We start from the raw sequence: 20446 nt of genomic DNA, 5'->3' as shown, positions 1-20446 counted from the left end.
TTTTTGTCGACGTTTACTGACAACGGCCATATTCAACTGGTGTTGAGCATTTGTAAATTCATTCGTTATTCTGCGCTCTGGCACACTCAGACGAGAGCGCTCTGAAATCGAAGTAGATAGCCAGAGCGAATTTACACTTCTACGTGCTCTTTCTACGGCTTGACGTCACAGAGGACCCCACCTACCGCGAGCATGTGAGTGCACAAGATTGCAGGAGCGAAGTGGGGAACCTGCAAGCTTCTGGATCAAATAAGAATAGCAGAAACAGCATATAGCGTGAGGATGGAGCAAGCAGATCAAGGTAAGGTATTTGTTACAGCATGCAAAATGACAGTACTATTACTGACAACCATTTTAAAACTCTGTTTAGTTTGTTTCTAACTAAAGTTAGCTAGCAGTAGGCTAATCAGAGCATATGCTAACTAACTCAAGTTCAGCCTTCTGCAGAAGCTTTAACATTTTTTAATGTAAAACAAAGAATGTTCTAGTCTTCGATATACCCAGAGACAATAATATGCAAGCCATTCATCTCAAACCACACAAGTTAAACAAGATAGTCAAACATTGTACAATGTTCCTGTTCTTTGAATGTGGGAGGAAAAACAATACAGAGAAGACAAGGAAGTTGGTCTAGTCCTCGAATTTAAAACCCAACCTCAATTGTTAGCGTTACTTTGTTGCACGCGTTTGAAAGAACGTTGAATGAGTCATAATATTGGTTCAAGTATTACATTTATGCGTTGTTTTGCTGTTATTTTCACTGAAGTGGGTTGAAAATACAGTTTACCATATGTTTGCTCCAGGAACGCCCACACACCACACCTCGCTCTAGATGTGTCATACATTCCTTACTGTGTACAGATTGTTCTCCTTGATCATTCACGTGTATGCCTTTATTATCCATTGATAAGTTTACTGTATGTCTTTTGTTGTTTTAAAGGTTTGTGAACAACTTTTTTATCTCCGTTTTAGACAATGTCTCTGATGGCACAGTTGTCACAATTCAATTTTCACACTTTGAATGTACTATGTGTATGATGTCGTCGTGTTACGTTTATTTGATAGGCCTCATCACTAAAGTATACTAGGTTATGAACAGCCTTTGATTTGCACTGTTCTTGTGGTTAGTCTTGTGCTGTTGACAGAATGTTGTCTAGACTTATCGGCACTTTTTCAGTTTTCCTGCCATCTCGGAAATGGGTAAACACTTCATGTCTCTACAGGTCTAGCCTATGGTTTTACTCCCAGAATGATATACACCTTTCACAATAACAATCCAGGTAGTAACCTATGCCACTTGAGTGTCATTTTGAGGAGGAGCATCATTGGGAGAATCTGAATTGAATACGCCTCACCACCTCCTCAAAAACCATTGGATGAGAAAGAAAGAGGTCCCTCCCCTCTGACCTTCTCCTCCAATGGGTTTTGAGAAGGAGGTGAGGAGTATGCAATGAGATTCTCCCAATGTCTACATCTACTCTCCAGTCTCCTATGACCCCTCTGACCACTTCCCTGTTCTCTTCCCTCCCTCCCCTCAGTTTCCCATTCTGTCCAACATCCCTCTTGGGAGGTGATTCGAATGCAGGGCCAGACAGGTAGCAGGTGAATGCATCTTTCCTGGCTTTGATTACTCCCTTTCCTCTCCTGCTGGGCAGCCATCTGCCTTGTGCCTCCCTCTCCTCCCTCCTCTCTGTTCATGTCTGCTTGCCCACTTCTCACGTCTCACTGCAGCTGGTATTCAGGCCAGGGAGCAGCGTGTTGTTTAAACAACAGATTGCAGGATGATGCCAGAGACACACTGTGTCTTGTTTGTGTACTTTGCAGGAGGGGCTGCCAGGTAGGAAGGCCTCTGTGACCTGCTTGTCTTTTTCTTTTATATAGATTACATTTTAGTCACCTGTCATGAGCAGGATCAGCATCCTTCGGCACATAGTGATGCTGTTTCCTGAAGTCCATCTGCTTGTTCTGTAATATGTCTTGAGGTTCAGAAACCTGCCCCCCCCCCCCACACACACACACAAAAAACGAACTTTGATACCTTTTGTATATTCGTGCTCATCAAAAGCAGACCTGGCATTCAATACAGAAGGCAGTGTTGTTCACATGCCAGCAAATATGACCCCTTCTTTTATTACCTTTTTAATTCAAAATAGTTAGTCCCAGTGTACACTGGATATGAAACAGCTCTGTTGCCAAGACTTTCATCAGGGTGACTCATGATGGGACAACCAGTCAATGGTTTTCTTCTTGTCAGGCAGCTGTCATGGCAACAGAGTGAGATGATCCCTAAATTCTATCAGCATATCGATTGTGCTACCAGGGCTGGAAAAACCCTAGATCAATGTTATACTAATTTCCGCGACGCATATACGGCCCTCCCCCGCCCCCCTTTCGGAAAAGCTGACCACGACTCCATTTTGTTGATTCCAGCCTACAAACAGAAACTAAAACAACAAGCTCCCGCGCTCAGGTCTGTTCAACGCTGGTCCGACCAATCTGAATCCACGCTTCAAGACTGCTTCAGTAAACTTGCGGATTGGAATATGTTCTGCATTGCGTCAAACAACAAATTGAGAATATGCTGATTCGGGACGCGAGTTCATATAGGAGAGTGCATTGAGATGTCGTTACCACACAGCAACGATAAAACATTCCCAAACCAGAAAACGTGGAGTTGACGGCGGCATTCCGCGTGAAACTGAAAGCGGGGAACCACTGCTTTTAACCAGGGCAAGGAGACCGGAAAGCAATGAACCGAAATAAAACAAGGTTAGCTATGTCTCTCGCCAAGGCAATCAAACAGGACTAAGTCCCAGTTACAGAGACAAAATCGAGCGACAATTCAACAGCTCAGACACAAAGAGGATTGTGCAGGGTCTACAGTCAATCACGGATTACAAAAAGAAAACACAGCCTCGTCGCGGACCAGAATGTCTTGCTCCCAGACAGGCTAAACAACTTTTTTGCCCGCTTTGAGAACAATACAGTGCCACTGACGACGGCCCCCTACCAAAACCTGCGGGCTCTTCTTCACTGACAGCCGAGGTGAGTTAAAAACATTTAAACGTGTTACTCGCAAGGCTGCAGGCCCAGAGACGCATTCCCAGCCGCCGCTCTCTAGAGCATGCGCAGACCAGGCTGCTGCTGTGTTAGGAGACATATTCAATCAATCCTTATCCAGTCTGCTGTTCCCACATGCTTCAAGAAGGGCAACCATTGTTTCCTGTTCCAAGAAAGCTAGGTACACTGAGCTAAACGACTACCGCCCGTAGCCACTCACTTCCGTCATCATGAAGTGCTGTTGAGAGAGTACTAGTCAAGGACCAATATCACCTGCACCCTAGGCCGGCACCCTCAGACCCATCCAATTTGCTTACCGACCCAATAGGCTCCACAGAACGACGACAATCGCAACCACACTGACACACATGCTCCCCTAACACCCATCTGGAAAAGAGGAAATACCCATGGTGAGAATGGTTCACTGTTACAGCTAGCAATATTAAACACATAGTACCCTCCAAACTCGTCACTATCAGCTCGAGACCCTGGGTCTCGACCCCCGCCCGGATGCAACTGGGTCCTGGAACTTCCTGACGGGCCGCCCAGGTGGTGAGGGTAGGTAAAACATCTCCACCCCGCTGATCTCAACCTGGGGCCCCACAAGGGTGCGTTCTGAGCCTCCTCCTGTACTCCTGTTCACCCACGACTGCGTGCCATGCACGCCTCAACTCAATCATCAAGTTTCGCGGATGACACTACAGTGGTAGGCTTGATTACCACAACGACGAGAAGCTACAGGGAGGAGGTGAGGGCCCTCGGAGTGTGGTGTCAGAATAACCTCACTCAACGTCAACAAAACAAAGGAGATGATTGTGGACTTCAGGAAACAGCAGAGGGAGCACCCCCCTATCCACATTGACGGACAGTAGTGGAGAAGGTGGAAAGTTTTAAGTTCCTCGGTGTAACACTCACGGACAAATTGAATTGGTCACCCACACAGACAGCGTTGTGAAGAAGGCGAGCAGCGCCTCTTCACCTCAGGAGGCTGAAGAAATTCGGCTTGTCACCAAAGAGCTCACAAACTTCTACAGATGCACAATCGAGAGCATCCTGTCGGCTGTGATCACCGGCTGGTACGGCAACTGCTCGCCCCAACCGTAAGGCTCTCCAGAGGGTAGTGAGGTCTGCAGAACGCATCACCCGGGGGCAAACTACCTGCCCTCCAGGACACCTACACCACCCGATGTCACAGGAAGGCCATAAAGATCATCAAGGACAACAACCACCCAAGCCACTGCCGTGTTACCCCGCTATCATCCAGAAGCGAGGTCAGTACAGGTGCATCAAAGCAGGGACCGAGAGACTGAAAAACAGCTTCTATCTCAACGATCAGACTGTTAAACAGCCACACTAACATTTAGCGGCCGCTGCCAACATACTGACTCAACTCAGCCACTTTAAAAATGGGAATTGATGGAAATTATGTAAAAATGTACCACTAGCCACTTTAAACAATGCCACTTAATATAATGTTTACATACCCTACATTACCATCTCATATGTATATACTGTACTCTATACATTCTACTGCATCTTGCATCTTATGTAATACATGTACCACTAGCCACTTTAAACCTATGCCACTTTATGTACATACCCTACCAGTACTCATCTCATTGTATATACCGTACTCTATACCATCTACTGCATCTTGCTATGCCGTTCTGTACCACACCTCATGTCATATATCTTTATGTACATATTCTTTATCCCTTTACACTTGTGTGTGTGTATAAGGTAGTAGTTGTGGAATTGTTAGGTTAGATTACTTGTTGGTTATTACTGCATTGTCGGAACTAGAAGCACAAGCATTTCGCTACACTCGCATTAACATCTGCTAACCATGTGTATGTGACAAATAAAATTTGATTTGATTTGATTTGAGATGTACAGTTTGTTTTTAGTGCTTTAGGTAAAAGCAGTAGGAGAGCCTGTGTCTGACTTCACATTCATCTGGAGCCTAATTGACCAATATCAGCCAAACATTATGCCTAAACAGATGAAAGAGCACATTTATGYGCTTTTTAAGACTCCTTTTTGAGAATTATAGAGTCTTTTGCAGGTCTCTATCTTTCATCAGAATTTAAGGTAACCTTAATGACAAAGGCCTGAAAATGAACTGTTTTACCAGGGGGGGAAATGCCTTTTATTGTAGGGTTTACTGGTGTTACTTAAGGAATGGCTCCAGTTCAGTAAACATATACACTACAGGTGAAAAGTTTTAGAACACCTACTCATTTGAGGGTTTTTCTTTATTTTTACTATTTTCTACATTGTAGAATAATAGTCAACACTTCAAAACTATGAAATAACACCAAAAAGTGTAAACCAAACCCAAATATATTTTATATGTGAGATTCTTCAAATAGCCACCCTTTGCCTTGATGACAGCTTTGCACACTCTTGGCATTCTCTCAACCAGCTTCATGAGGTAGTCACCTGGAATGCATTTCAATTAACAGGTGTGCCTTGTTAATTTGTGGAATTAATTTTCTTCTTAATGTGTTTGAGACAATCAGTTGTGTTGTGACAAGGTGGGGGGGGGTATACAGAAGCTAGCCCTATTTGGTAAAAGACAAAGTCCATATTATGGCAAGAACAGCTCAAATAAGCAAAGAAAAATGACAGTCCATTACTTTAAGACATGAAGGTCAGTCAATACTGAAATTGTCAAGAACTTTGAAAGTTTCTTCAAGTGCAGTCGCAAAAACCATCAAGCGCTATGATGAAACTGGCTCTCATGAGGATCGCCACAGGAAAGGAAGACCCAGAGTTACCTCTGCTGCAGAGGATAAGTTCATTAGAGTTACCAGCCTCAGAAATTGTAGCCTAAATAAGTGCTTCACAGAGTTCAAGTAACAGACATCTCAACATGAACTGTTCAGAGGAGACTGTGTGAATCAGGCCTTCATGGTTGAATTGCTGCAAAGAAACCACTACTAAAGGACACCAATAATAAGAAGAGACTTGATTGGTACCAAGAAACATGAGCATCGGACATTAGACCGGAGGAAATTTGTCCTTTGGTTTGATGAGTCCAAATTGGAGATTTTTGGTTCTAACCGCCGTGTCTTTGTGAAACGCGGTGTGGGTGAACGGATGATCTCCGCATGTGTATTTCCCACCGTAAAGCATGGCACCCCCACACCGTCTGTGGTTTATTTAGAATTCAAGGCACCACAGAATTCTACCACAGCATTCTGCAACAATGCGCCATCCCATCTGGTTTGGGCTTAGTGGGACTATAATTTGTTTTTCAACAGGACAATGAACCAACACACCTCCAGGRTGTGTAAGGGCTATTTTACCAAGAAGGAGAGTGATGGAGTGCTGCATCAGATGACCTGGCCTCCACAATCCCCCAATCTCAACCAAATTGAGATGGTTTGGGATGAGTTGAACCGCAGAGTGAAGGAAAAGCAGCAAACATGTGCTTAGCATATGTGGGAACTCCTTCAAGACTGTTGGAAAAGCATTCCAGGTGAAGCTGAATGAGAGAATGCCAAGAGTGCAAGGGGTGGCTATTTGAAGAATCTCAAATTATAAAACATGTTCTGATTTGTTTAATACTTTTTTTGGTTACTACATGATTCCATATGTGTTATTTCATAGTTTTGATGTCTTCACTATTATTCTAAAATGTAGAAAATAATAAAAAATTAAGAAAAACCCTTGAATGAGTAGGTGTTCTAGCTTTTTTTAATGTACTTCTTTGCCTCTTTGTTTAATTGAGCTGAGTTGAAACAAACACCCTTTTCTTCCTCTTCTCTGTTTCATAGTTGCCATAGGTAAGTAACCAACTGTATTCGCTCAGGGGTCCGTTTTTGCTCTCGGGTCCATTTGTTGGTACAGTGCCTGGGGAATGTCTTTCTGCACAAAATGGGGCCCAGATATATGTCTTTACTTTAGCGAGCCTTATGCTGTGATTTAACGTATTTGTGGAGACATTGTACATTGTGTGAGCTGCAGTTTACCTCAAAAGTAGGCTACGACCTCACTAGTGGGATGTGAAAGGGCCAATGAGATGTTTATTTTTCACGATATGACTGATAGTGTGAATCTGGAGCAGATGTAAGAAGAAGCCTGGGCCCATGTCAAGTTTATTTGTCATGTGCAAAGGGTACACAGTAGAGGGCTGCGGGTCTAAACGGAGATCACTGCGGCGCGGTCGTTCATACAGACAACGTTGGAAATGGTCGTCTTTCTGCTTTGTATGTGTTAGCCTAGGTTTACCTATTGTATTAAAAGCACCTCTGTCACTTTATACATGAACTCTAGAATTCGCTGCTTTAAATTCAGTAGCCTACCTCTCCTCTCCTAGTTAAGCATGCAAGAGTATGTGTGGTCTCAATGATGTAGAGTACTCTCTGGTAATTGAATCTATTTCTTCTGTTATTTTAGCGCTTTTAATATTGCATGTAGGGCGCAACATTGCTGGGACCATGGCTAGCAAGTGAGCTGTGTCACATGGGCTACGCCTAAATAACATTGGGACTGTGGTTGGGTTCATCACCAGTTCTTGCTGATGCGWGTAGGAGTCGGACAGAAAGCCAGCAGGAGCGGGCGGGTACGGAATGAAAAGCTGCAGCAGCAGAGAGGGATGAAGAAATCAGTCCCGCGCAGACCTCTAGTACACAGTACAATGAAATGCTTGCAGGTTCACCTTGCAACAATGCGGTATAATAGGTATATAAGAACAGGCATAGCAGCTTCATTGCTGTCTCAATGATCATAGTCATATACCTACTGTTTATTTCATGTAAGGCTGGAAATCTCTGAAAGTCTTTATTACTCAGACAATTAATTAAGATGTGGTTATCAAATGAATGCAAATTATGTTTATAGCTTTTGAAAACCTTAATTTATCTATGGGCTTTGGTAACACATCCCAGATATTTCAATCAGACATTATTCAAAACTTTTGTTGGCAAACAAAATATTTCCTATTGATCTCCTTTCATAATGTAGCATTAACCACAAGCTAGCTCTACATTGGAATGGTGTGAACTGAGGAAATACTCAACTTTTCTCCTTCCTGTATGCTTCAAAACATGTTTTTCTCTGAGATGTGGCCTAACCTAATGATAGTAATTACTGTAAGACCAAGGTCATGGCAAAGTTACTCTAATTAGATTTCAGTAAGACACAACTGGCTCCATTGAGAGATCTGGCTATTGTAGGAAGTCTTTCAGAATCTGAGGCAGCAACATCCACACCCACCAGCCAAGACTGAGACTCCACTGACTGACACTGATATCTCTTCCTATAAGACCTGGTCAAAATATCAAGGAGCAGACAGTTGTCATGTAGACATAACTGCCAAAATAAAGGAAACCCCAACATAGTGTCTTAATAGGGCGTTAGGCCAACAAGTCCGCCAGAACAGCTTCTAAGCGCCTTGGCATAGATTCTGCAAGTATCTGGAACTCTATTGGAGGGATGTGACACCCTTCTTCCACGAGAAATTCCACCATTTGATGTTTTGTTGATGGTGGTGGAAAAACTCTTTCTCAGGCGCCGCTCCAGAATCTCCCATAAGTGTTCAATTGGGTGGATATATGAGACACACGCACAGACTCCTTAAACCCTCTACGCTCCTTTGAGACCCATTCTTCTAGCCATGGTAGCCAAAATAATGGGCAACTGGGCATTTTTATATGACGATAAGCATGATGGGACGTTAATTGCTTAATTAACTCAGTAACCACACCTGTCTGGAAGCACCTACTTTCAATATACTTTGTATCCCTCATTTACTCAACTATTTTTCCATTATTTAGGCAGTTAAACTACCTGTAGATTAGGGCTGGGCGGTACCTTATTTTACGATATACCGGTATTGATGCATGGACTGGTTTGGGTTTTTACTTAACGTTCTACAATGTTTGAATGTTTTTAGTTTCTTAAATGTAATGTCCATTTTTATAGTTTACTTAAGTCATCTCTCTCTTTCCATGCCGCTTTCCACAAAGACCTAGCTCCGCCCCCTGTGACTCAAGGAGCACATTTGTTGTTCCTCGACCACGAGACACTTGCGTTCAGTCTGCATGCTCAATGCAGCTCATGCAACAATGTTAATGACAACAATGCTGTTTTCACTTTGCTTTTTAATATAAATCCACTAGCGTTCTATAATTACACTTTGGTTGTGTTTCGTACATCTGCAAACAACTAGTTTGTCTTTTCTTAGTAAGTTGGTCCTAAGTCTTGTTAGCACCTAATGCTAATCGCTTGTTAGCTGGCTAGCTAGCTAATAAATGTACTGAGTCAAAGTAATTACCTATACAGCCTAATAAAACCAGTGATGGTGTAGACTTAAATCAGTTTGCAACAGTATCTTCTAAAGCAAAGAGGAATGTATGAATATGTTAGCTACATGAAGTAGCTAAGAGAGAACATTTAATGTAGCCAAAGATTATAGGGTCCCCTAGGAAACACTTGTCAACACTTTGGTTACTACCCAGTCACAATAACTCCTCCCTGGCATTTCATTCATTGTCATTTCAAACAACAAAGTGCACACTATCTTATTTTTTWAATATTTTTTTCTCCCCTTTTTCGTGGTATCCAATTGATAGTTAGTCTTGTCCCATCGCTGCAACTCCCGTACGGACTCGAGAGAGGCGAAGGTTGAGAGCTGTGCGTCCTCAGAAACACAACCCAGCCAAGCCACACTGCTTCTTGACACAATGCCCGCTTAACCCGGAAGCCAGCCGCAACAATGTGTCAGAGGAAACACCTTACACTTGGGGACCGTGTCAGCGTGCATGCGCCCGGCCCGCCACAGGAGTTGCTAGAGCGCGATGGTACAAGTACATCCCGGCCGGCCAAACCCTCCCCTAAACCGGACGACACTGGGCCAATTGTGTGCCGTCCCATGGGTCTCCCGGTCGCAGCGGGCTGAGACAGAGCCTGGACTCGAACCAGGATCTCTAGTGGCACAACTTGCATTGTGATGCAGTGCCTTAGACCACTGCGCCTCTCGGGAGGCCCCACACTATTATCTTGTATTTCCATGATTGCAACAGTTCATCCAAGTGTTTAGATCAAAATCGCAAGTCAAATTTGCAACATTTGGTTAATAATAAGGCCTAGAATTTTTGCCTATATCCTGCAGCCCTATGTGGCAGTGTGGAAAAGATCGCAAATGAGTGCAGGAAATGCAGAAATGTATGAAAAATATTTTGGGTTGAAGTTTCATTGAACAGTATAAAACAATCAGAATGGAGAAGGCCTCATTGAAATCACTTAGAATGTATGTGTTGCCAGCCTAGGGTCACGCACTACTCATTAAGCAAATGTTTTACTTGTATTATTCAAAAACATAAAATACCATCATACTGTCAAAAATCTGAAAAATACAGTGAAATGGTATTTGGGCCATATTGTTCAGCCCTACTACCAAGCAGAAGATGGTGATACGCCTGACCAGACCGCAGGTAGCCTAGCGGTTAAGAGCGTTGGGCCAGTAACCGAAAGGTCTGGTTCAAATCCCCGACCCTAGGTGAAATATCTACCGACGTGCCCTTGAGCAAGGCGCTTAACCCTAATTMCTCCTGTAAGTCGCACTGGATAAGAGCATCTGCTAAATTACTCATGTAAAATGTAATAGGCCTATTGCTGTGGAGATAGTGGTTTATTTGAACTCCAGCTGAATATAAAACATAACAGGATAAGGACTCATGTCAGATTCCCATGTCAAGTCCACTGTAATGGAACGTCCACTCCATACTTCTATCAGATTCCATGTCAAGTCAGCGTAATGGAACGTCCACTCCATACTTCTATCAGATTCCATGTCAAGTCAGCTGTAATGGAACGTCCACTCCATACTTCTATCAGATTCCATGTCAAGTCAGCTGTAATGGAACGTCCACTCCATACTTCTATCAGATTCCATGTCAAGTCAGCTGTAATGGAACGTCCACTCCATACTTCTATCAATTCCATGTCAAGTCAGCTGTAATGTACTTCCACTCCATACTTCTATCAGATTCCATGTCAAGTCAGCTGTAATGGACGTCCACTCCATACTTCTATCAATTCCATGTCAAGTCAGCTGTAATGGAACGTCCACTCCATACTTCTATCAGATTCCATGTCAAGTCAGCTGTAATGGTACGTCCACTCCATACTTCTATCAGATTCCATGTCAAGTCAGCTGTAATGGTACGTCCACTCCATACTTCTATCAGATCCATGTCAAGTCAGCTGTAATGGAACGTCCACTCCATACTTCTATCAGATTCCATGTCAAGTCAGCTGTAATGGTACGTCCACTCCATACTTCTATCAGATTCCATGTCAATCAGCTGTAATGGAACGTCCACTCCATACTTCTATCAGATTCCATGTTCAAATCAGCTGTAATGGACGTCCACTCCATACTTCTATCAGATTCCATGTCAAGTCAGCTGAATGGCACGTCCACCCATACTTCTATCAGATTCCATGTCAAGTCAGCTGTAATGGAACATCCACTCCATACTTCTATCAGATTCCATGTCAAGTCAGCTGTAATGAACTCCACTCCATACTTCTATCAGATTCCATGTCAAGTCAGCTTGTAATGGAACGTCCACTCCATACTTCTATCAGATTCCATGTCAAGTCAGCTGTAATGGAACGTCCACTCCATACTTCTATCAGATTCCATGTCAAATCAGCTGTAATGGAATGTCCACTCCATACTTCTATCAGATTCCATGTCAAGTCAGCTGTAATGGAACGTCCACTCCATACTTCTATCCCAGAAGGGTTTGTGTATCTGTTGCTTTATTTTGACCCAACTTCCTCCAAGTCCCGTGATACAAGACAAAGGCCTGTATATGAGAAGGATCACAGAAGGAAAACCTGCAGTCTCCCATCTTTGCTCGTATGCTGCTGTTAACTTTGTTGCTATTCTTATGCCGCTAATGTTCTCCCCTTTGCAATCCCTAGCAACAGCACAGTGCTATAAACTCTTGATCGGAAACGTCCAGGGTGCAGTGTGACTCACAATTCATTACAGGTTGTATTTCTTTATGTGAATTAATTTATAGGGTTTATTTTTGTGAATTAATTACAATATCTATTACTTTATGTGAATTCATTACAGGGTCTATTTCTTTATGTGAGTTTTTCATCAGACTGTGTGATTTGGCTGAGCTGTCAACAGGCTGTAGGTGAGCCTGGGGGAGCACTAACATTACGCTGAGGGGAGAAACCTGGGCCTGGCTGTAAAAGTCAAACTGAATAACCCAGCTGGTTTTTGGGTTCAAGTGGAGAAAAATGTGGGATTCCTGCTCATAAGATCTTGAGGAAATCGGGACAAATGTAGAGCAAGGAACATCTCCGCTGGAGAAGGACACGATTGCCATCTCTGAATGACATTATTGTTGTGAGAGCCTGAAAAATAAGCTGCAACAGTCTTCTAGCTCAGATTACACCACCAAAATATAGATTTGCTCTCTTTTATTATTGACGCCCATGGAAAGCTCCCCTCATATCCATGAAGTGCCTCAGTAGAACTCCCTCTCTAGTAGATCGTCATGGGCCTCCTATCATAACACTGTGGAAATCGCAGGCCTCCCCTCTCACATGGCACCGCTGGCTGTGTCCAGACCTGGACTGGAGACTTGAGTCATCCCCCAGTCATGGGGTGATGCCCCCCTTTTTAGGTGTGGATAAATCCTAGGCCTCTTCATCTCCACACTGTCTGGCTTCCATCCTGCCCCTAACTGACTGACTGACCAGCCACGGTTGGGCTGGGTCTGGGCTGGAAAGTCATCATCCATCCAGCCAGTGTCTCATGATTCCTGTTTGGGACCCTCAACCATGTGACACGGTGCGCAGGGAGTAGTCTACTGACAAGACGCTGTGGAGTATTAACAACTTAAAGGAGCATCTTTCTGTCTGACCACAGTGTCCGTTGTTTGTGTTCAAACTCTGCTGCGCAGTGGTAAAATGGATGTCTGACACTGGTCCCGGTTTTGAGGGAATAAGAAAAACAGGAAGCTAAAGTAAGAGACAAACATTCGAAGAACAGTGGCACTCCTTCCTTTGCCAGTTTAAACCCTCGCTTTCATCAGTAGCCTATTTGGTTTATGGAGTTCTATGTGTAACTGGTAAGGTTAAAGTTGCCAGCTCGGGTTTCTTGAAATGAACATTTCAGGCAAAGAGATGGCTATCTGCTGTTTTGAATCATTATCCCCACTGAAAACAAATACTTAACTTGTAAACCTACACCTAAATGGAGAGGCAGGGTAAAATCACTAGGAAAGCCAGGGGGGGGGGGGGAAGCAATATTACAGCCAATGTGTTCTCATAATTGTGTTTGCTCTATAACCTGTTAGTGCATATGCCTTGACCCCGTGATGTATAGGGTTAAGGCCAAGACAATAAGAAGACTGTGGCAGAATAAATTCAACCACCTTTTTTTCATTACATAACCGGGGAGCAACAAACAGTTACATGACCTACAGCATGGTCAAGCAAGWTAATGTTTCTGATATTTTCTGACTACTAAACAACTATTGATTTAGAACACCAGAGAGTTACCGCAAAGAATATAGGAGCTGGGTCCACTATTCCACCAACATTTCAACATCCTCAAATCACCTATGCTGAGTCTAATTCAGGGACAAATAAAAGATTCCAAAGACAATTTAGTCCAATCAACATAAGCTAAATATGTGGCTGTCCATGGTACTGATTTGTGTGTGTGTGTGTGTGACTCCCCTTACTTGTAGAGAAACGCCAATGCCATCCTCTGTTTCATGCTGCCGATCTGGTCTATGGCATACAGTACACGCTTTTTAGTTTTTGTTGTCCTAGTCTACCTGGCTAAAATGCTTGCTCACTAGGCTAACTTCCTTTCATGGGCAACGATGTGCCAGCTAGTTAACGTTAACCTTCTACATCTAGCTACATATTGAACTTTCATCCTCTCAGGCAAGAGACACAATGTATGAATTTATGGTTGGATCAGAATCACCGTAATAATCATTGGCCAGTACGGTAATTGAATAAAAAGTCKAAATCTCTGTCCATGGCTAATTTAGGAAAGGGCCAATTTTAGCTAGCTGGATAACCACCGGAGGACAACAACACAATGAGATGCAACATTTTTTGTTTGTTTCTGTCAATGATGTTTGATGTGAAGCCAAATCCAAACTGGCTTCCCTTGAAACCTTTTTTCTTTTCTTTTTCTTTTTCTTTTKTTTTTTGTAACCCCGGACCATTCACAGTTTAGCTCAACGCTGAAGGGCTATATACTATTTTTTTAATCAAGGGAGGCCAAATACTCGCTGGCTTCCTTTTGCGTTCAATGCTACAGGTGGCAACACTATCACACTCTTTTTGACCAGACAGCATCAGATAAGGCTACACATAGCGGAGACAGAGGGGCGCAGATTCACTCTCTCTGATGCTTTCTCTGGTGAGATACATTCAGCCTCCTTTGAATTGAAGGACAATTATGAAACACAGAAAATATAAATTGTTTAATGGTTTTTTTCTTGGTCATTTTTTMGGGGGGGGGYAGTCTGGCTTCAAATCTGGCTTCAAATTGTATTGGTCACATACAGATGGTTAACTMATGTTAATGCGAGTGTAGCGAAATTATTGTGCTTCTAGTTCCGACCGTGCAGTAATATCTAACAAGTAATCTAACAATTTCAGTACAACTACCTTATACACACAAGTGTAAAGGAATGAATAAAAATATATAAATATATGGATGAGCGATGGCCGTGCAGCATAGGCAAGATGCAGTAGATGGTATAGAGTACAGTATATACATATGAGATGAGTAATGTAGGGCATGTAAACATTATATAAAGTGGCATTGCTTAAAGTGACTAGTGATACATTTATTACATCCAATTTTTTATTATTAAAGTGGCTAGAGATTTGAGTCAGTATGTTGGCAGCAGCCACTCAATGTTAGTGATGGCTGTTTAACAGTCTGATGGCCTTGAGATAGAAGCTGTTTTTCAGTCTCGGTCCCAGCTTTGATGCACCTGTACTGACCTCGCCTTCTGGATGATAACAGGGTGAACAGCCAGTGGCTTGGGTGGTTGTTGTCCTTGATGATCTTTTTGGCCTTCCTGTGACATCGGGTGGTGGAGATGTCCTGGAGGGCAGGTAGTTTGCCCCCGGTGATGCGTTGTGCAGACCTCACTACCCTCTGGAGAGCCTTACGGTTGTGGGCGGAGCACTTGCCGTACCAGGCGGTGATACAGCCCGACAGGATGCTCTCGATTGTGCATCTGTAGAAGTTTGTGAGTGTTTTTGGTGACAAGCCAAATTTCCTCACCCTCCTGAGGTTGAAGAGGCYCTGCTGCGCCGCCTTCACCGCGCTGTCTGTGTGGGTGGACCATTTCCGTTTGTGCGTGATGTGTACGCAGAGGAACTTAAAACTTTCCACCTTCTCCACTACTGTCCCGTCAATGTGGATAGGGGGGTGCTTCCTCTGCTGTTTCCTGAAGTCCACGATCATCTCCTTTGTTTGGTTGATGTTGAGTGTGAGGTTATTTTCCTGACACCACACTCCGAGGGCCCTCACCACCTCTCTGTAGGCCGTCTCGTCATTGTTGGTAATCAAGCCTACCACTGTAGTGTCGTCTGCAAACTTGATGATTGAGTTGGAGGCGTGCATGGCCACGCAGTCATGGGTGAACAGGGAGTACAGGAGAGGGCTGAGAACGCACCCTTGCGGGGCCCCAGTGTTGAGAATCAGCGGGGTGGAGCTGTTTCCTACCCTCACCACCTGGGGGCGGCCGGTCAGAAAGTCCAGGACCCAGTTGCACAGGGCTGTCTCTTATACACATCTAGATGTGTATAAGAGACAGGTATTCCTCTTGTCCAGATGGGTTAGGGCAGTGTGCGATGTGATTGCGATTGTGTCGCCTGTGGACCTATTGGGGCGGTAAGCAAATTGGAGTGGATCTAGGGTGTGGGGTAGGGTGGAGGTGATATGATCCTTGACTAGTCTCTCAAAGCACTTCATGATGACGGAAGTGAGTGCTACGGGGCGATAGTCGTTTAGCTCAGTTACCTTAGCTTTCTTGGGAACAGGAACAATGGTGGCACTCTTGAAGCATGTGGGAACAGCAGACTGGGATAGGGATTGATTGAATATGTCCGTAAACACACCAGCCAGCTGGTCTGCGCATGCTCTGAGGACACGGCTAGGGATGCCGTCTGGGCCGGCAGCCTTGCGAGGGTTAACACGTTTAAATGTTTTACTCGAGTTGGCTGCGGTGAAGGAGAGCCCGCAGGTTTTGCTAGCGGGCCGTGTCAGTGTACTGTAATGTCCTCAAAGCGAGCAAAGAAGTTGTTTAGTTTGTCTGGGAGCAAGACGTCGGTGTCTGCGACGAAGCTGGTTTTCTTTTTGTAATCCATGATTGACTGTAGACCCTGCCACACATGTCTCGTGTCTGAGCCGTTGAATTGCGACTGTACTTTGTCTCTATACTGTCGCTTAGCTTGTTTGATTGCCTTGTGGAGGGAATAGTTACACTTTGTATTCAGTCATGTTTCTGGTCGCCTTGCCATGATTAAAAGCAGTGGTTCGCGCTTTCAGTTTTAATGTTTTTTTTCAGAAAATGCTGCCATCAATCCACGGTTTCTGGTTAGGGAAGGTTTTAATAGTCTCCTTGGGTACAACATCACCGATGCACTTGCTAATATTCTCGCTCACCAAATCAGCGTATACATCAATGTTGTCTGAGGCTATCCGGAACATGTCCCAGCCCACGTGATCTAAGCAATCTTGAAGCTTGGAATCAGATTGGTCGGACCAGCATTGAACAGACCTGAGCACGGGTGTTTCCTGTTTTAGTTTCTCTCTATAGGCTGGGAGAAACAAAATGGAGTCGTGGTCAGATTTGCTGAAAGGAGGGCGAGGGAGGGCTTTGTATGCGTTGTGGAAGTTAGAGTAGCAATGATCCAGAATGCTGCCAGCCCGGGTCACGCATTCAATATGCTGATAAAATTTAGGGAGCCTTGTTTTCAGATTAACTTTGTTAAAATCCCCAGCTACAATAAATGCAGCCTCAGGATATGTGGTTTCCAGTTTCATAGTCCAATGAAGTTCTTTCAGGGCCGTCGAGGTGTCTGCTTGGGGGGGGATATACACGGCTGTGATTATAATCGAAGAGAATTCTCTTGGTAGATAATGCGGTCGGCATTTGATTGAAAGGAATTCTAGGTCAGGTGAACAAAAGGACTTGAGTTCCTGTATGTTGTTATGATCACACCACGACTCGTTAATCATAAGGCATACACCCCCGCCCTTCTTCTTACCAGAGAGATGTTTGTTTCTGTTGGCGCGATGCGTAAGAAACCGGGTGGCTGTACCGACTCTGATAACGTATCCCGAGTGAGCCATGTTTCCGTGAAACGGAGAATGTTACAATCTCTGATGTCTCTCTGGAAGGCAACCCTTGCTTGAATTTTGTCTACCTTGTTGTCAAGAGACTGGCATTCATGAATACACGCCACTGTGGAGAAGTTGCATGGATTCAGTAAGTTATTACTATCAATCTTCTAATATTAAAACAAATTGTAAAGTTCTACGTGTTGGCAAGGAAGTGTGACTACTCGACACAGATGTAGCTAGCTTCAGCATCAAGTCATTTGTAATGAGTGACGGAGCCTGCTTTGTGCTCCCATATAGGAATTCCTAGGTATAACCAATCAGACATCACTAGAGCGCATAGATTGTATTATCAACATTCAGATAAATTCAATTCAAGTTTATTTTATTTTATATAGCCCTTCGTACATCAGCTAATATCTSGAAGTGCTGTACAGAAACCCAGCCTAAAACCCCAAACAGCAAGCAATGCAGGTGTAGAAGCACGGCGGCTAGGAAAAACTCCCTAGAAAGGCCAAAACCTAGGAACTAGAGAGGAACCAGGCTATGAGAGGTGGCCAGTCCTCTTCTGGCTGTGCCGGGTGGAGATTATAACAGAACATGGCCAAGTGTTCAAAATGTTCATAAGTGACAAGCATGGTCAAATATAATCAGGAATAAATGTCAGTTGGCTTTTTAATAGCGCGATCATTAAGAGTTGAAAACAGCAGGTCTGGGACAGGTAGGGGTTCCATAACCGCAGGCAGAACAGTTGAAACTGGAATAGCAGCAAGGCCAGGTGGACTGGGGACAGCAAGGAGTCATCATGCCCGGTAGTCCTGACGTATGGTCCTAGGGCTCAGGTCCTCCGAGAGAGAGGAAGGAAGAGAGGAGAGAATTAGATAAATGAATAGCATATTACTTACTGGTACAAGTTATGCTGTGTTAGAATGAAATGTGCATTAATAATATCACACTTTCCCTTTAAGATGATGCGTGGCCGACTTTTACTTTGTATTTTTATGTGTGTGAGTGTGTACTCTGTGACGCATTCTTTGGTAACAGGCCAACAAGAACCAGCCAGAAAGGCAAACATCCGGGACCTATAAACTCTTCACACCAACTTTGGAGAGAATGAGGAGGTGCCGAGGTTGGTGTGTGTGCCTGCTTGTCTGCACCTGCTTGCTCCATTGTAAGGAACTTGGTGAATGGAAGTACTCACTGTAAGTCCTCATTGTAACCTGAATCTTTGTATCACAGCCTGGTTGCTAGGAAACACATGGCTCTTACAAAGACAAAAATGGACAAATCCAAGATTCCTATAACAATGGCAGAACCTTGCTCCATTCAATCCAAGGTCCTTCCTTCCTTACCACTCTACCGAGTGGGCGCAGCGGTCTAAGTCGTCACTACAGACCCTGGTTCGACCCCGGGCTGTATCACAACCGGCCGTGATCGGGAGTCCCATAGGGCGGCGCACAATGAGCCCAGTGTTTTCCGGGTTAGGGGAGGGTTTGGCCGGGGTGCCGTCATTGTAAATAAGAATTTGTTCTTAACTGACTTGCCTCATTAAATAAAATGTAGACCCATACAGAAGTGGCTACGTACAGAACTTTAGTGTGACACAATACAAACACTGACCCTACTGCTGTTGAGCACCATGGGAAAAGAAAACTAAGGCTATTCTCTGAAACAGGCCTGTGTGAGTGAGCATTGGCCTGTACTGTACACCAGTGTAGGTGTCGTATAGGCTACCATTATCATGGACACATTTTAATATGCCTACGCTCACAAAAAGCACATCTATTGTGTCTGCAGTAGACACTAAACAGCACAGTTCGGCATTGGTAGACTACTACATACAGTACAGCAAGGCTCTCTCCACACGCTACAGCACAGCTCTGTGTTGGTACATACAGCTGCAGCTACCTGCTCTCTGTACGGTAAGTGTTGGTACATACAGCTGCAGCTACCCGCTCTCTGTACGGTAAGTGTTGGTACATACAGCTGCAGCTACCCGCTCTCTGTACGGTAAGTGTATCGGTACACTACAAGCTAGTGCAGCTACCCGCTCTCTGTACGGGTAAGTGTTTGGTACATACAGCTGCAGCTACGCCGCTCTCTGTACGGTAAGTGTTGGTACATACAGCTGCAGCTACCCGCTCTCTGTCTTACGGTAAAGTGTTGGTACATACAGCTGCAGCTACCCGCTCTCTGTACGGTAAGTTGGTACTAACAGCTGCAGCTACCCGCTCCTGTACGGTAATGTTGGTACATACAGTGCAGCTACCCGCTCTCTGTACGGTAAGTGTTGGTACATACAGCTGCAGCTACCCGCCTCCTGTACGGTAAGTGTTGGTACATACATGCAGGTACCCGCTCCTGTACGGTAATGTTTGGTACATACAGTGCAGCTACCTGCTCTCTGTACGGTAAGTGTTGTACATACAGCTGCAGCTACCCGCTCCTGTACGGTAAGTTGTTGGTACATACAGTGCAGTACCCGCTCCTGTACGGTAAGGTGTTGGTACATACAGCTGCAGCTACCCGCTCCTGTACGGTAAGTGTTGGTACATCAAGCTGCAGCTACCCGCTCTCTGTACGGTAAGTGTTGGTACAGTACAGCTGCAGCTACCCGTCTCTGTACGGTAATGTTGGTACATACAGCTGCAGCTACCCGCCTCCTGTACGTAAGTGTTGGTACATACAGCTGCAGCTACGCCTCTTGTACGGGTAAGTGTTGGTACATACAGCTGCAGCTACCCGCTCTCTTGTACGGTAAGTGTTGGTACATACAGCTGCACAGCTAACCCGCTCTCTGTACGGTAAGTGTTGCGTACAATACAGCTGCAGCTACCCGCTCTCTGTACGGTAGGTTGTACATACAGCTGCAGCTACCCGCCTCTCTGTACGGTAAGTGTGTACATACAGCTGCAGCTACCCGCTCTTGTACGGTAAGTGTTGGTACATACAGCGTGCAGCTACCCGCTCTCTGTACGGTAAGTGTTGGTACATACAGCTGCAGCTACCCGCTCTTCTGTA

General features: G+C 44.5%; 1 protein-coding gene across 5 annotated transcripts in view; it reads left to right on the top strand.

The window, feature by feature from the left end:
- The first annotated feature begins 157 nt into the window (after positions 1-157).
- LOC111955717 (tumor protein D52) overlaps positions 158-20446 on the top strand; it is a 31189-nt gene continuing 10900 nt past the window's right edge. Inside the window, exon 1 of one of the 5 annotated variants that reach the window (XM_023976007.2) lies at positions 158-301. In XM_023976007.2, the coding sequence (XP_023831775.1) occupies positions 283-301 (19 nt within the window). In that variant the 5' untranslated portion in view covers positions 158-282. The remainder of the gene's footprint in view (positions 302-20446) is intronic. The other 4 variants (XM_023976003.2, XM_023976005.2, XM_023976009.2 and 1 more) reach the window with 4 other exon arrangements.

The sequence above is a fragment of the Salvelinus sp. IW2-2015 genome, linkage group LG31 (genome assembly GCF_002910315.2).
Source record: "Salvelinus sp. IW2-2015 linkage group LG31, ASM291031v2, whole genome shotgun sequence".
NCBI classification, from domain to species: Eukaryota; Metazoa; Chordata; class Actinopteri; order Salmoniformes; family Salmonidae; genus Salvelinus; species Salvelinus sp. IW2-2015.
This window is presented reverse-complemented; position numbering and strand designations above follow the sequence as displayed.